The sequence below is a fragment of the Pempheris klunzingeri genome, chromosome 4 (genome assembly GCF_042242105.1).
Source record: "Pempheris klunzingeri isolate RE-2024b chromosome 4, fPemKlu1.hap1, whole genome shotgun sequence".
Lineage (NCBI taxonomy): Eukaryota > Metazoa > Chordata > Actinopteri > Acropomatiformes > Pempheridae > Pempheris > Pempheris klunzingeri.
Genome location: NC_092015.1, coordinates 25,594,505 through 25,612,179, shown reverse-complemented (window position 1 = coordinate 25,612,179; position 17,675 = coordinate 25,594,505). Strand labels below are relative to the sequence as shown.

Here is a 17,675-nt window from a genome sequence, read left to right as displayed (position 1 = left end):
AAAATAATGGCACGTAACTTGATGAATCACAATAAACTCCTCATCAATACATTTATCTACGCTGCAATACATTTTCAGCTATCAACATCAATGATGTTTATAACCAAAAGAAATTATGTGCTTCACAGGGAGAATTTTTTTATTTTTACATATGTAGTAAATGCTTCGGTCTCAAACTCTCGGCATTATATTTTATGCCTGACCTGACGTATTTGTTTCTAAGACAACTACAGCTTAACGTTAGTGTGAGGATAAAGTAATAAAGTGAAAACAGGCATTTTAACAGTGTATGTGCACCCTTTGTGGCATACGGGTTGTTTCCATACAGTTAACCTATGTGAGGATGCTTTTATTATGAAGGATTCAAACTAGCAGTTGTATCGTTGCTACTGGTGAAGCACAACACAGCTTCTTATTAGATTACATTTCATGAATGGACTCTTCTTCTGTGATAATTTGTGATTTAAATTCACAAACAGTGTGGTCTTTTCCTGGCTGGAATCAAAAGGATGGGATGGGCTCAGCTCACTAATATAGACTTAGTTGTCTCAGAGAACAACAGAGAAGCAATGCAAAAACATACAAAAAGCAAGGAATACATTGTCTTTAATAAACTACACAATCGTATAACTCGTTATCCAGGTTATTTCATTCAACACAGGACATGACTTTTACATAGGTCAAACTTTTATCAAGACAGATCGGCTTCATCATTTTAAAATCTGCTGAGTTCAGGTTCATCATATTATCATCACCAACACTCAAAACCTCAACCCAAAGCTACAATTACATAACTGCAAGTGATCACCCAGTTGAAAGCAGGCACAGTTTACTCTGGAATTATATTAAATGTCTCTGATGGAGTCTTTCTGAAGTAAACATGTCATATGTAAACCACCTCATATTTGACATAAATTAGAAGCAGCATTTTTATTTATTTTTTTTTTAAGTTGTAATGCCTCCAGCCATCATGACATGACTTAAATTACTTGTGACATTTTAATCACATGAGGTTGGAGAATTTCCAGTTTGACAAACAGAACGATATGTGCACTTTGTGAACAGGAAATTAACAGAATTTTCTCAAAATCACTACAGCCTATTTTTTTCCTAGTCAATTAAAAGCATTTTAAGATCCAAGTAGCTGTGGAGCATTTGTGGATGTAGACAGAAGACGTGTCAAAGATGCTCTGGTGAGTAAACAATAAACCACTGAGAACTAGAAAATACAAAAATCAAGAAAAAGAACAAAACCCCAGAAAATGCCATTAAAAAGGAGAACGGTAATCAGAAATGTTCCCTCAGAACAACCCACACCTTTTTATTCATGTTTTTACAAAATGAAGACAGAACAGGCATAAACCAAAACACTTCATCCTCAAACCTGATTTTCAACTAAAAGACTAAAAGCTGCTGTAGCTGTAGTCAAATGTAGTACATAAATACACACAATTGCTTTACAATAATGAGCTCTTATTAAGAGCAAATTTTATTAGGATGGAAGTGTGGTATTCTTGATTATGCCTATCCAGTTGTTCTGGGTCCAGTGTCCAAGGTGAGGAGTCTGAGCTCGATTAAGTCAAATCCTCCAAAAAGTGATCTGAAGAGGAAGTACAGAAAAATGAGACTGATTAATCCTGTTCAAATTTACAACCATTAAACGTCACCAAATCATTAGTTTGATACTCACAGGGGTAGCCAAGTCAAATGCCATCAGTTGTCGTCACATCCCATGCCTTTAACTTCATCTTTCACCCTCATCTATGACACGGAGAGACATGTGTTACTGAGAAGGACACACAAATACCTGGTTTCTTTTATTCAGCACAGGCACTGCTGCTGACGACAAATATTGTAAAGACTATGGCAACGGCATAAAGAGTTTATGTATGACTCTATAGCGACTATGCTATTGTGGGAAAAATCTATTCATGGCAATACTTGGTGTACCTTCACAAGAGCACAGCATTACTTTTTATCAGTCAAATGCTATAGCATTTGCTTCCAAAATTTTGTTCAAAGGAGAAATCTTTTGTATTATGAGGAGAAATGGAGCAAATATTTGTCATGGTGGCAGTGACAAGCTTCCATGAGAGGCGACAAAAATGGTTTCACTGAGGTACGCTCTGCCCTCCAACAGTGGTGCCATGTACAGTATGCTGTGTTCAGTCACCTCATCCAGCTCTGTCTTTGTCTCATCCTCCATGCGTCGTATGTCGTCCATCGACAGATCAATCCAATTGTCTATCCAGCAAAACAGCTGTCTGTGGAAGTGGGTGAACAGACGCTTCTCCACCTGGACAGACAGAGTGGGTGTGTAGTGCGAGGACACAGCAGACAAACAGGAGGAGTGAACAGACAGAGAGGTTACAGAGAGAAATGAAACAAAAGTAGTCCGAAGTACGTCTTTGGTATTGTGTGCCTTTTCTACTCAAGGCAAAATGAAATCTCCTTCGTGCAGAAATTCATATATTGGCCACCAGAAGGCAATGTACGCCAAAAAACACATTTTGTCCTAGAAAAAACAGCAATTCTATACCTTTTGAATGTTTTTTTCCACTTGGCCCTGTAGTCCAAACCACTTGAATTCAACAGTGACTAGCTTGTAGGCACACATGTGTGGACAGCTGGGGTTGTTAGCAAGTTCTTTCTGCAAACACGTGGATGCAAAGACAAGTTAAAAAACACAAAATTCTCCAGGCCTTTAAACTCAGTGTCATTTCTTTAATGAAGTGAGCCACAGTGAAGAGTGATAGGAGGTGTAGTACCTTCCAGTCAGGTCCCAGAGGCCCTCTACCCGTCTTCTGTGACTTAAAGATGGCCGGATCGTGCTCTTTTTTGTAGTCCTAAAGAGTTAATGCAGCCAGTTCAATGATGTACAGTGTAGCCGTGACAAATATGAAGCAGCCTAATAAGCAGCTGGTTGGTTATACTGAATGTTAAATAGATACCAGGGGTGTAGCGGTACACAAAATTCAAGTTCTACTAAAACAGTTTAGTTTGGATGCAGTGGAAAAGGAAAATACAGTTCTCTTTCTTGCAGGGAGCCAGGACACCTGCTGACAGCAGTTTTCTGCCGATTTATGGTTCAGTTGTCATAAAGTAGTTAAACCAGCTTCACTTCCAGCAGCTACAGCAGTATCATGTTCCTCAAATGCAGTGTCTAGCAGTCATGCTTCAGTATTAATGATCTAACTATGCCATTCATAATATCAGCCACAGGGACCAAACCACTACTTTTACTTTCATACTTATTAAGGACCACACATTTTCTCTGTCCCAGAACTGGTTCTCTGTTTGACCATGGCAGAAATCAAATGTGTCCATAGCTGTTCAGAATGGCCTCATTCAGAGGCGGCGTGAAAGGCTGACATTCACAGAGAGGGGCAGGGGAGGGTGATATATCTTCACTTTGGAGATAAGGGTGCATGTTTTAATAACAATAGTGTTATAGTGACAGTCCCAGGGTAGCATATCCATGAGTGGTGCATTACCAAGATGTTACAGCGTACTTGCCCTCTAGAATTATTGTTCCACAAGTTGGAGTAATAGGATTACTAAACTATTTTGGCAGTAATTGTTTGGGTCACATACTGTTAGCATACCGAAGGAAAGTCACATACCGAACCCAAGATCCTGTACCAAAAGGTTCAGGCTGAATGCATGTCACCTTTAGTAAATAGATGTGCTACCTAAACATAAAATGTAGGACTCTGGGTGCTGATTGTAGAATCGGACTGTGTCCTTACCTTTGCACTTATGCAACTGTTGTCAGCAATGTCAATGTTAACGATATCTGTCTTTTCCCATATGCTTTTGTCCAGTCCATGTACCTGCAGTGAAGCAAAATCATACCATCAGTTAGGCCAGTTGCTCAGTAAAGGCAAGGAACACAGGTCAGACAGGATAACAGGCCTCATTATGCACACCAGTGATTGTTGGGGTACTATCCTCCATGCTCTGATGCTCAGGTGGGGCCCTGTTGGCTGTTCCAAAATCAAGGCTTAAACCTAAAAGTGGCCTTGCTTTTGCCATTAGGAGCCCTCAGGCTTGGACCGTCCTGCCTAAGCAGATAAGGCTCACAGAGTCAGTGACTTCTAAAAACCCATTTTTATAGACCTGCTTTTATGCAATGTCATCTTTCAATTGCTTTTGTTCTTTTATTTGTATTACTTTATATTTACATTCCTTGGTGGTTTTTATTGTCTTGCTATGTCTTTTACCCTCCTTATCTTTCTCTGTCTTCTCTCTATGGTGTTTTTGATTCTTTTCGTTTTCTTGTTCTAACTGTATCTTAACTCCGGCTTTCTCTTATTATACTGCCTTCTGAGCACCCCGTTTTTCTTTTCTGTCAAAACCCTTTGCAAACTGTTTTTAAAGGTGCTAAACAAATATTTACATTATTGGATTGTTATTTTGTCCCCAATTTCCTCTTGCAGTCAATAACTTAACTTAGTCCAAGTCATCACTTACACAACTATACCTGCATTTGCTCCATGTATGTGTTGAGTAAAGTATGACAGTACGATGGCAAGATCACATGACTTACATTGTCCTGATCCCCCATATCAGGCTTGTGCCACGTCTCGATCTTAATCATGAAGTTGCCCTCCATGTAGGTATTCTGGAAGCATGAGCGGGACACATGACAGAGTCAGACAACAGTTATGCTGCCGTGTCTGTGCGACAGTTTGCGGACAGGTGCATTAATGCACTATAGTCCACGCATAAAACATTAGCACCGGCATGTGAGCCCAGCACACACATACACGCACTGTGTGAAGTCAAGCTTGCAGTGTCACGTTTCGCCTAACATGGTCTCATCTTTCATGTGTTAACTTCAACAATGTTTCACTCAGCACTTTATTCAGTTTTAACTTCACTCACTAAAGTACAGTCAGAAAACATGGACCATATTTAGGATAAAAAGTTCAAATTCAATTCAAACACATACAGCGTGTAGAAAGGTGAACTTAATTTGAACTTCTATGTGGAAACTCAAACTGTGAGAATGCTTACCGTAAGGACTGCATCACAGGAGAGCGTGGGCCGTGATGGAGGGTGGATCAGAAAGAAAAGGGAAGACATGGTTTTAGAAAACGGCTTTCAAACATCAGTTCCACGGCACACACTGTAACTGTGCACTGCAAACAAACAGCTGCTGTTGGTCTTTACTGTACAACGTAGGCACCGACTTATATTTTTCATTGTCCACCAACATGCGGCGTGTGTGTGTGTGTGGTAGACTCACTAGTTCGACAGTAAGGATATGCGTTCCAGGCCTTCTCGTGAATCTCGAGTGAACCTTTTGGAGCCAACATCCGTATAAAACCTGGCACTTTCCTGCAGAGACACAAATAGGCATTGATGTAATCACACACAAAACTAATCCTCATAGCTAAATGTATCCACTCACAGACTTACAGAAACATAGGGTGCAGTTTTGTAGTTTAACAGTGTTAGCATCCTATGTCCCAGTTTTCTGTTCATCAAATGCTTTCCAGCTATAATAGCATAATGTGCAGGTACAGTATGATGTACAACATGACATTGTGTTGCAGATCTTTGTTTCAATGGAATCACCAGGATCACTGCATTTGCTCAGAGGGCGATAAAATCTGTTCTGATCTGATCAACTGGTGAACTCTGACATACAAATTGACCCTGTTGAAGTCGTGCTGTCCTGACAGTGAACAGCCATAGAGTCTGAATACACAAATCAAAATACATTTTCATACAGTTTTTTCCTGTTCGTGTCAACAAAAAAAATGCATTTTTCAATTAAATGTAATACTTTTTTTTAATTAAATTGTTGAAGCGAATGACATTTTCACTGAATATTGGCTTTCTGTCTGAGCATGTGTTGTAACTTTATATCCCTTCATCACAGGGTAAGTGATCTAATAACTGGATTGGTCTTCCTGTTGAAGTAAAAAGATATAAATCAAGTGTCATGCTGAAGGAGGATTACCGTATTTTCCGCACTATAAGGCGCACCGGATTATAAAGCGCACCTTCAATGAATGGCCTATTTTAGAACTGTTTTCATATATAGGGCGCACTGGATTATAAGGCGCATAGAATAGAAGATACTGCAGTCAAACGTTTGACTGGGGTTGCGTTGTGCATCCACTAGATGGAGCTGTGCTAAAAGGAATGTCAACAAAACAGTCAGATAAAGTCAAACTTTATTAAGCGTTCTGACAACTCCGTTCACTCCCATGGTAACGTTGTTCAAACGTTAATGTGCATATTAAACAATATCTCCCAGTCTTGCTCACTCTTCTCCCAAACGTGGAGGGGAACTTTTCCCTGGTTCAGTAAACACGTAGTAAAAGAAACAGTCTGATACCACTAAATCAAACGTTAGTGCATAACTCAACATTGTTCAGTTACGTATAACACGTAAAGCTCACTTTTTCAGTTCAATCCTCGTCCACGAATCCCTCGAATTCTTCTTCTTCAGTGTCCGAATTAAACAGTTGGGCGAGTACGGCATCCAACCTGCCCGGCTCCCTCTCGTCATTATCCAAGTCAGTGTCGCTGCTGTTGCCTGGCAGTTCAGAGATTATTCCTGCCTTCGTGAAAGCTCGGACCACAGTTGAGACTGATATATCAGCCCAGGCATCCACGATCCATTGGCAGATAGTGGCGTAACTCGCCCGGCGCTGTCTCCCCGTCTTGGTGAACGTGTGTTCGCCTTCTGTCATCCACTGCTCCCACGCAGTCCGCAGTCTAGCTTTGAACGCCCTGTTGACACCAATATCTAGCGGCTGGAGTTCTTTAGTTAATCCACCCGGAATGACGGCAAGCTCCGAATTAGTTCGCTTCACTTGTTTTTTGACAGCATCGGTGATATGGGCGCGCATGGAGTCGTAGACCAATAGGGACGGAGCTGTGTGGAAAAAGCCATCCGGTCTCCTAACGTAAATTTCTCTCAGCCACTCACTCATCTTTTCCTCATTCATCCATCCCTTCGGGTTAGCTTTGATGACGACGCCGGCTGGAAAGTTTTCTTTTGGCAAGGTCTTCCTCTTGAAAATAACCATGGGTGGAAGTTTCTGGCCATTAGCCTGGCAGGCGAGAACTACAGTGAAGGATGACTTCTCATTCCCTGTGGTGCGTACAGACACCGTACTGGTCCCCGTTTTTTCCACAGTGCGGTTCACGGGAATATCAAAGGTGAGTGGAACCTCGTCCATGTTGGTGATGTGCTCTGGCCGGATCTTCTTTTCAGTGATCTTCTTTTTGCAGTATGCGCGGAAAGTGACCAGCTTTTCTTGGTAATCTTTTGGCAGTTGCTGCGAGACAGTAGTTCGTGTGCGGATGGAGAGATTACGTCTTTTCATGAAACGAAAGCACCAAGAAGGACCGCCTCGAAATTCATCGATGTTCATGTCCCGTGCTAGTGCTGTTGCCTTCATTCGAATAGTGACTGTAGAGACGCTTCTACTTGCTGCTCTCTGTTCAACAACCCACTGTTCGAGTTTGTCCTCTAGCTGTGGCCATCTCGCTTTGTTCCCTCGGAAACTCTGTTTAGTTTTCTTAACTTGGCGCAGGTCATCTTCTTGCTTCCTCCACTTCCGTACCATTGATTCATTAATGTTGAATTCTCTCGCTGCTGCTCTGTTCCCATATTCTACTGCGTGACCGATAGCCTTGAGCTTGAACTCTGCGTCGTAAGCGTGTCTCTTGGAAGGTGCCATTTTGGGGCCGTGTACAACCAGTATGGATCAACCAATTAACCAATTGGTCCATATATAAGGCGCTCCGGATTACAAGGCGCACTGTCGTTTTTTGAGAAAATTAAAGGCTTTTAAGTGCGCCTTATAGTGCGGAAAATACGGTAATACGGCCATGCAGTATTAGTAAATGACTTAAATCATTGATAAAGCCATTACTTACAACATAAAAACCCTTATCAGAGAGTGGTACTATAATTTCTGTGTATTCCTACTCAGTGCGTCGCTGTGTGTGTGTGTGTGTGTGTGTGTGCGTGTGTGTGTGTGTGTGTGTAGCAGAACTGAGCTGCCTACTTTTGCAGGTGGTAGATCTTGTGGGTGTACTGTCCCTTCTCTCCGTCCATCTCATACGGCTCGTTGGCACACACCTCCACACCTTCTCCTCCACCCGTCTCATTCTTACTGGCCTCTGCCACTGAATACAGCTGGCCCACCTGGTACTGGAGGGACAAAAGGGTGGGTATGGTTAATGTTTACAGATACATTCATACCCAAATTACTTCAATCCATTTTCACATCCCAAATTACGTGTTGATGCATGTTTTAAGCTGATCAATTCAGAGACTTTGGAAGGAACTACCCTTCAGTGATAAGCTTCCCTCTGTGGACGTCACAGCTGCAGATTAAATGTGTACTGTCAAAGTGGTTGCTCCAAGTGAGGAAGCCACAGAGAATAACACACAGAGAGACTGACTCTGCAGTGTCCCTCAGCTCTATGGAGCATTTTAGCTCATCGTCTTGTTTTTCTGCCACACAACCTCGACTTTTATCTGCCTCGTTTTCAGCAAAAAAGCTCAGAGTCACTGTACGCTACCTGCCCGGCACCAAAAGAGCAACCAGCGGTGAACACGGCGGAGCATTTAGCAGCTCTGTTTGTGCTGGATACGTAAGCATGCAACCATTTGCTAACTTTATGAGATGATAACATGTCAGCGTTGTGTTTTACAGCTTGTTGCGCTGCAAATAATCCATAAACAGCTTTAAGTTCTTAAGTTTTTTGACAAATCAAAATGTCTGTTGTATAAAAGTTCACCAGATGGAATGAATATCTGCTGTCTGATTTTCCGACCAATAAACATTTTCACTTTATTTAATCAAAGTGAATGAACTCTTCTCTCCTATGGGAACAGCCTAAAAAACACAGCACTAGCCTCTGCATACCTTAGCATTGGCTAATTATTGGCTATTGGAAAACTAGTGCACTGAGCAGCTCAATCTTCAAACAATGGGATTTACAGGATTTCCTCCTAAACAATTTGTGTGTTGGATGTTTCACCACAGTGCTTAGGTAATCCTGAAAAAGTACAGTAATGTTGTACCATATAACTCGCAAAATGAATGAAAATAAACGATAACCCCAGAGAGACAACAGAATGGACAGACAAGTTCAACACCCCTGCTGAGAATCAGTGTCATGAGCTCAGTAAACCATTCGTGGAAATGACCCCTAGTTAACCAGTTTCCTTTAGGTGTCCCAGACACAGACTTCAGCATTGGAAAAACAGCAAAGCAAGCCGTTTCTTCATCTTTTTTCCATCTTCTCTTCCTCTTCCTCCTCCAAACCCCTTAGTTCAAACTCTTCCTGAGTCAGGCAAAAGTGCTGTGACACTGGAAAGAGTGACTCACACCACTGGTGCCGTCAGCCTGGCCACACACACACACACTGCAGCTGAATGTCACTTCCTGCACGTATGGATGGTCAACAGTGCCGCAGTGTGTTCAAATCACTTCAGTGGAAAAGGTTTTTAAATTTACTTTAACTTTACTTTTTGAAGTACTTGTACTTTACTTGAGTATTTCCATTCTATGGCGCTTTATACTTCTATATCGCTATATTTCAGAGGAAAGCATTGTACTCTGAATGACTCTGAAAGCATTGTGACTTCCGTCTCCATGTGTTGGCCCTGTGATTTTTCAGTGTACCCTGCCTCTCGCCCAATGTCAGCTGGGACTGGCTCAGCCCCCCTGCCAACCTTAAGGATAGACGGTGTGTAGACAATGGATGGATGGATGATTTGCTTCTAAAAGACATGTTTGCTATGTTAAATAAAGATTGAACCAATGGCTGCACAGTCGTGTCTCAGACATCTGTAAGTGGCCGATGGGCCTTTTCACATCAGAACCTTATTTCTGCCCCCCCTCCTCCTCCCCTCTGGCTTCCATTAATCCTCTCACGGCCCTTCAGGTTTAACTGGTGACCCTTTGGAGAGGCCTGACCCCAAGGTTGGGAACCACTGGACTAAACTACCAAACTTCACTGTACAGGGTGTTGAAAAGCAGCTCCACTGACTGCACTACACAGACCCATCAGTATTAATAATCTAACAATATACTAAACCATAATTCACAGAACAAATGCTTTTACATGTCATACTTTAATCACGTTTTTATTATAATGTTTCAGTACTTTTACTAAGCAAGGTTTCAGGTGAGTGACTTTCACTTGAAATGGAGTACTTCTTCATAGTGATATTGGTACTTTTACTAAGTAAAGCATCTGAGTGCTTCTTCCACCACTGTCTGCCACCACCTGTACTTTAGCTGAACAGAAACCTTGTAGTCCTACAGACAGAGCAGACTGTCTGCAGGCTCGTCACCTATTTTGGTGGCTGCAGATGTTCAGCCTTGCCACTGTGAGTAGGAACTTAGGAATGTGACCTGTCGTGTAAAACCAGTGTGTTGTCTCATTGTCAAGGACAGCCAGGCGTGGCGCAGGCTTCCCTGAGTGGCTCAGGGGCTGGGACGTGACATTCAGTTGGACACATCAGACCAGCTGAACCTGACCGGAGGTGGTCATCACAAAACATGCTGAGGCAAAGTGCTCCGTCTGTCAAGTTTGTCAGAGAATAAGTGAACCCATGATCGTGGTTAACTGTCAAAAACAAGGAGTCGACTCTGAATGACAGCTGCATTGTTTTATAATAAGAACAACAATCACTGGGTTAAATCGTTATGCAATATTTCAGTCACATGACCTGACCGCTCCAGGCAGCACCATCCCTCAAGTGTTGTTGAAAAGTTGTTCTGCATTAACTTTTCCATGCAGCGTGCATTTACCAAAATGTAGATGACTGTGAAAATAATCACTCCTGTGAATACTTTTCCATTCATTACTAAAACACTTGGGGGTGACTAACAACTATTTTTGTTATGTATTATGATGTGTGAATTTCTTGATTAAAGGAGCATCCCACCAATCAACCTCAGTTTTCTTGTCATGGGGAGTATGAGGCGGGGGGGTTTACAAGACATGGTCATTTATCAGACAAGCCGGTTTAATAAAGACACCGCCAAGCTGTACTATGGGAAGTGTAGAGCCCAGTGTTTTTGGAGCCTGACCTACACTTGGGACTGAAAGCCAGGACAACGTGGCCTCTATTTTTGCCTAAAACGTGACTTTAGTGAAGAAAGGAATAGCTCGACATTTTGGGAAACACACTTATTTGCTCATGTCTGTATTGAAAATATTGAGCTACAGCCAGCAGCTGATTAGCTTAGCTTAGCATAAAGACTGGAAACATACAATCAGCTACCCTCTGTCCAAAGAAAGTTTTTTTTCTCCAACTTATCAAACCAAATAATTTAACTGTGAAAATGTTTGCCACTGTACAAACTTTAATATCCATAGTCATGTTTTGAAATGTTTCTTTGATACCATGAATATAAAAGCTATTATGTGACACTGACTGAAAGGAACAGACAGCTAATACGGAGTAATTCCATAGCTTAGTTTTTTTATAACCTGTGCCCAGTTAGAATATATTTTCAAGTAAGCTTCCCTAGTGTCCTAATTTTGAATGCAGCAAATCAGATTTGTTACTCAAATTAGACCTTGAAGTCGGACTGTCCGCTCTGTCATATGCAAGTGACATCACTAACCTATCAGCATGGTTGCTTTGGGAACAATGTAGGCGTCAGTAAATGGATACACCGGTGACACAGCTTTCCAACGTGGAAGGACCCCAAACGGGCCAGCAGGCAGCTTATTTCAGCATCTTTCCACGGACTCTTGCTCTCTACGTCCTCCATCATACTGCTCTGGACTGTGCTCATTTTTCATTGCATGGCGCATTGGGAGTGACAAAAAAAAAAAAAAAAGACACTTTGAAGTCTGATTTGAGGGAGGAGGGCATCTGGACACAGATGCATGTGTAGAAACCTGACTGCAATCCAAACGACTGCATTTCAAACCACCTCCAAATGTGGCCTCGATCCCATTGGCAAAAACTGAATTTCATGTGTGTGTTTTGTTTTTTGCTGTTCAGACTTTCTAACATCAATCTGGATCCAATAGGCCAAAAAAAAAAAACAGAATTGGGCCGACAGTCTGAACAAAGAATTAGTTACTCAACCAATACCGAAATCCAGCTAACGCTTCACACTGAAAGGGATCAGAGGAAAAGCTGGTCATACCGCAAATGATGATTACATGGCTTAGTGAAATACTGGCTTCCACTTTGTGTTGAGTAACAGAAAAACAAAGAGTACAGTGTTGTATGGAACATTTAGATTAAAATGTAGAATGAGCCAATAGCATTCAGGTGAGGTAGGCTAATAAAACCCTGATGGTTCTTCCATGAAGCACACAACTGATGAAGGGGAAAGAGGCTGACCCTGGCCTCTTGATAATGAGGTAGCAGCCAATCATATGGTAGATTAAACACAGCTAAATAAATTCTGGACCTGATAGCCAAGTGTGTCAACTGCAAGGGCATCTAAAGGCAGCCTAAAGTGACGGTCCTGAGACAGGCTGGCTCCAACAACAACACGTCTAGGCACATAGTGATCCGAGGGGCAGCCACTCAGTGTAGCATGTATAAAATCCCATTTGCTCTGATGTGTCTTATCATTTCTGAGCGCTGTAAGGTCGGGTGCATGGTGATAACTGAAATACATTGACCAGCAGCAGCCTGGATAATTCTAAACAGTGAAAAATAATAAAGGTTAATCAGCTAACACCAGAGAGAAGGAACCTCCACAATTAAACTTGTGAGTCACTGACATACGGAAGTACTTTGTATACAGAAAGTGAGGGGAACAACACAAACCTCTGTAGTGAGGAATTCTATGCAACAGCCCTGAGATCTATCAAACATTTAAAGTTGAATTGTTCACTTCAAATGTGATGTAACTGCATTTATAATAAATGAGTGCTGATATTCTAGGTTGCAACTATCGACAGTCTGACTCAGTGGGAACCAAACTGCCAACAGATAAGGGAAGTGCAAAATTAGCAATTTAGCTAAATCTGCAACATTTGCATCGCAGCGATGTCAAATGTGTTGTTGATAAAATGAAAGGAAACAACTCACCTCGTCCACCGAGATGGGCAGAACAATTCGGCTACAGGAGAGAGGAGGGGAAACAAGAAAGCATTCATTAGGGTGCAGACAGAAAACAGACAATAAAACAATGGCAATGTACTGTTGACCTCTAAGAGGTGGATATGGATTTATTATCAAAGGTCAACACACCAACATGTTGTCTTTAAGTTCAGACAGACAGACTGACTGACAGACAGACAGACAGACAGACAGCCTTCTGATTATAAAATCTCAGCACACCAATAAACAGTCACATGTCCAAACATGTCAGAAAAGCAAAATGAACCTGCAAGTGAATTCATTTTAAAGCCTTCTCCAGACGTGGAATCTAAAATGAACAGTTGGATGTTTTGGGAATTTCACTGTGTTGCCCAGAGGATACAAAAATGGATTCCTCTCTCATTTCTGTACAGTGAATATGAGCAGCTTAGCTTAGCTTAGTTAGCATAAGAGTGGAAAAGGGGGGGACAAAAACAGTAGATTCCCATGACATTTCATGTGTTTTCATGTCAGACCTGAAAAAATGCCTGCACCTTCATTCAGAGTGTGTGGATTTGATCTCAACACACATAAGAAATTTGACTTGTAGATATGTGTGACAATGGAAAACACAATCTTCAAGAGCACCTGCATTAAAATCAAGAATCGGGGTGAATCAGCTGGACCATAGAGGTGACTGTTAGACAGTTTAGACATGGCAGCCCAGCAAGGGTCTGATAAAACTACTAATCTTGCTAAGCCATAAAAACAGCAAGGGTAACAATATATGTTGTTCCTTCTCCCTAACACTGCCATCTTTTCACACCCTGCACTTCAGAATCTGAATGCGAGCACTTTTTTGACGAGTGTATTTGGACTGACTGATTTTTAACACTGGGAAGACAGTTCTCTGATAGTGTATCGCTGTCATAGGAACCTAGAGAAGAGAAAGAGGAAATTAGAAAACTGGAACACAGACTGCCAGTGTGAGAGAACAAATAAGCCTGGAACTTGTGATGGAAACGCTGTGTGTGTGTGTGTGCTCATGATACAATAGCCAATTAATCGCCACCTGTTGCAGGACTAGCAGGGCCTGAATATTTCATTAGAACAGATCAGAGTGAAAGAGGAGCCTATCAGGCATGAACGTGAAGGCTGGTATGATGAAAAAGATGTTTGCCTGCACTCAAATGGTAACAGAAAAAGATGATCAGTTTATAAGTTATGAGTCTAACTAAATGGGTCAATTAGTCTGGTTTTACAAGTAGAATTTTTTCCTCCTAAGCGTAATAATTTGTCATAGGGGAGTATTTGTATGTACTTTGCACCATGGTCAGATGACAGCCAGCTACTGGACATTACTCTGACAATGATGTGCATATGACATGACAGTCATAAAACTACCGTGCAAGAATGTAGAAATGTAAAAGCTCATCAATTAATTCCCTTCAATCAAGCCATTTTTCACACACACACACACACACACACACACACACACACACACACACACACACACACACACACACACACACATAAACAAACAACAACAAAAAAAACAAACTGTGTTCAAACATTAGCAAATTTGGAATGTCTCTCCTCGTCAATTCACGCGCATGCCTTATGAAATGTGAATTAATGTCTTTTCAGAAGCCTTAAAAGGTACTTCTCCACTCCGGCATATAAAAATACCTCAAAGAATGATTTAAGTCAATAGAAATTAAACTTTGACAGTTGCTTTGCCGCACCCATAGCCTGCCTCTTCCTGCCAAAATGCAGTGAAATGTCAGCAGCTTAGTTAACCGAGTACGTAAACTGTGTAAACCAAATCTAGTTTAACATTTGGTGGATTTACACCACTGGTTCAAATATATCGCTCCACCTATAAATCCCAAGACAACTCTGAGCCAAGCTGAGCTGCTGAAAAGCCACAAATGCAAAGCACACCGGAACAACTTAACGAGATACAACTAGATGGACTACGGCGGCAGTATCCCGCTCCCCTTCCCAGGTAACAGCTACTCATGTGAGGAAAAACTGATTCGGGCGACAGTGACAGTCCCGTGTCTCTCTTCTATCGGATAAAAAAAAATGTACTTTTACTAAGTTAAATACTCACAATTCTTTGATGAGCATGTTGACTATTCCTGCACCAAACAGCCCGTAGAGAGTGGGAACCTCTGCAAACCCTTCCTTAAAGCTGCCAGCAGCCGTTCATCCGCCGCCTTTCTCTTCCTGGAAGATGCCGGGAGCGCGCGGAGGGGCGCGGCGTGGAAAGGGGAGGAGACACACACCTTTAGTTTCAGGTGACTTTATGCTGCGTTCAAGTGCACCTGCTAAACCTTCAGAAATCTTAGCTGTATGACGTATACACCTACCACAGCTTTAATTACTGTCCTACACGGTTTTACTAGTTCTTCTTCTACTACTAACTCCACTGCTGTCGCTGCCTCTGCAACAAATACATTAGTTTCAATTCTATTCACGGTAGACATTTTCATGATGATTAATAAGACTAAACCTCCACATAGACATGTGCCCGTTGTGGTTTAAAGCGGGAGGAATCACGTGACTTCTATTTCCTGAGTGGGCTCCACCACATTGTCACGCTGTGAGTTCCTTATAATACAACTAACAATTATGCCCAAACTTTTATTTACCACTGAATTATTTGTTACAACTCAGTGAGCACCTGTTAGTGCACATCTCCTTGTCTTCTCAGTGTGTGTGTGTGTGTGTGTGTGTGTGAAAGGCCCAGTGTGGTCAAACCTGTCATCTCTGGTTCAACCTGTTCACGAGACAACAGCTGAGACAGTTAACGTTCACTTGGGATGTTCCTTTGTCTTTAAAACGATGCTGAGGAAAGTCATCTCGTTTATCAGGAGCATCGGTGCTACAGTGAGACTCTGACCCCTGCTGCTCTAAAAAAGTATTGTCCTTCCTCCACAGGAGTGTGCACAGTTCTGGTGTTTGAAATGAGGAACACATCTGTACAAAGGATTGTGTTGATTTTGCTTTATATATTGTTTTATCTTTTTTCTTTCAGTTGAAATGTGACTTTAAATGGCAGTGTCTGTGCTGTGGTACAAGACTGAAGAAAACCAAAAATATAATATAAGACGATGAAAATGCACATTCTCGTAAACATCAGAGAAAAAACAGAAGCTTGATAGAAGACAACAAAACTAAATTTGATCTTGGTAGGTAGAAAAATGCAAAAGGTACATGCCAGGGGAGGTAAACAAGGCGTCTGAGTTCCAGCTAAAATCCACATTTCCCTTCACTGCTTGCAAGCAAAAACACCCGCAAGCCCAAGCTGACACTAGGATTCATCTTCAGAGAATAAACAGTTAATCAATGCGTCAATCAATAAACCAAACCACTGCATAATCCTAATCCCAGGAGGTTGGGGTCAGACCAGCAAGGTGAAGGTCACTGGTGGAGGACAGGGGGAGTTCTTTAAGGTACAGCAGTGAAGGAAAGTGCTGACTGGTTTCTCATTTTGAAGGAGTAAAAGTTTCACCTGGTAACTCATCACTCAAACCCATACTACTATACTATGTAGTATGCCAAAAAAACATGTAAGAATTCCCAATACATAATATGTCCAATGCAGTATGGCAGAAATACCAGGATGTCCTACTGCATCTGATCGCATTTTGCGTGCTTTTCTGGCTATTCTAACCCACAATCCTCTGCACAGAAGATACATAACACCAACTGAGCACAGATAGATGGTTGGACATGGCAGGACTGTAAAGGATGTAAGAGAAAGAGGGTCAATGTTCAAAGTGGTTTGTCCCGATTGTATGCATACTGCATACAAGGGTATATACTTCAGCGGGTTAATAAAAGAAAAAACGTGCAATTGGAATGCAGCCCCAGCCTCCGTTATCACATGATGTCACATTCACAGACATCTGCGGAGTGAGATCAGGATGGGATACCAGCAGAAATCAGTGTCCCTCATCATCCACAGTCATAGCACTGGAGTAAAGTACTGCATCAGAGTGTCTGTGTCCTCAGCTACAGGACACAGAGAGACACCTCCACTCTGTGGAGGTCAGTTCTTTATAAGATGTTTTATAAGAAAGACTGATGCAAATGAGGTTTTGTGAAGTGAAAACAAAAAACCGAATTCTTGCAATTACATTTGTGCACTGTGAATATATGTAAATGTGTACTTTTCTGTGCACAAATTCACACTGTTGTATCTCTCAAGTGTTGGCAGCAGTGTGTATCTGAGTTCCCCCCACTTTTCAAGGAATAATAGTGCAAAAACAGTCAGTGTCTCGGTGTGGGTTTGTATCTGCAATGTGCAAATAATGACAAGTGAAGCCCTCACTGGGCCTGCTGCCACCATGATCCAGGCCTGGAGAAGTGGGGAAAAATGGATAGATCTGTTGTTTCACTTTCAAGATCTTGTAAATGTTTGGACTAAGCAAAGCAAATGAGTGAATTCCTGCATGCTGTTCACTGAGAATCCAAAGTTCTGTGACCAAGAAGTGTCTTTTTAAATAGATATGGTGCTGGCATTGTGTGGGGGTTCAGTATTTCCTTCTGCGTGATTTCATTTTCCTGTGCAATAGACAGCATTGAATTTGACATGCATAGAAATGTACAAATGCAAATG

General features: G+C 41.8%; 1 protein-coding gene across 1 annotated transcript; it reads right to left on the bottom strand.

Moving 5' to 3' along the window:
- Nucleotides 1–589: 589 nt before the first annotated feature.
- On the bottom strand, nt 590–15,289 carry LOC139200012 (phosphatidylinositol transfer protein alpha isoform-like). Its single transcript, XM_070829241.1, has 12 exons — nt 15,162–15,289; nt 13,055–13,085; nt 8,037–8,182; nt 5,252–5,343; nt 5,020–5,027; nt 4,550–4,624; nt 3,750–3,833; nt 2,769–2,846; nt 2,540–2,650; nt 2,174–2,296; nt 1,691–1,761; nt 590–1,600 (listed from the first exon to the last, which is right to left on the bottom strand). Exons 1-11 carry the CDS (start codon nt 15,176–15,178, stop codon nt 1,714–1,716), a joined length of 813 nt encoding a protein of 270 aa, XP_070685342.1. The 5' UTR covers nt 15,179–15,289; the 3' UTR covers nt 590–1,600; nt 1,691–1,713.
- Nucleotides 15,290–17,675: the final 2,386 nt, after the last annotated feature.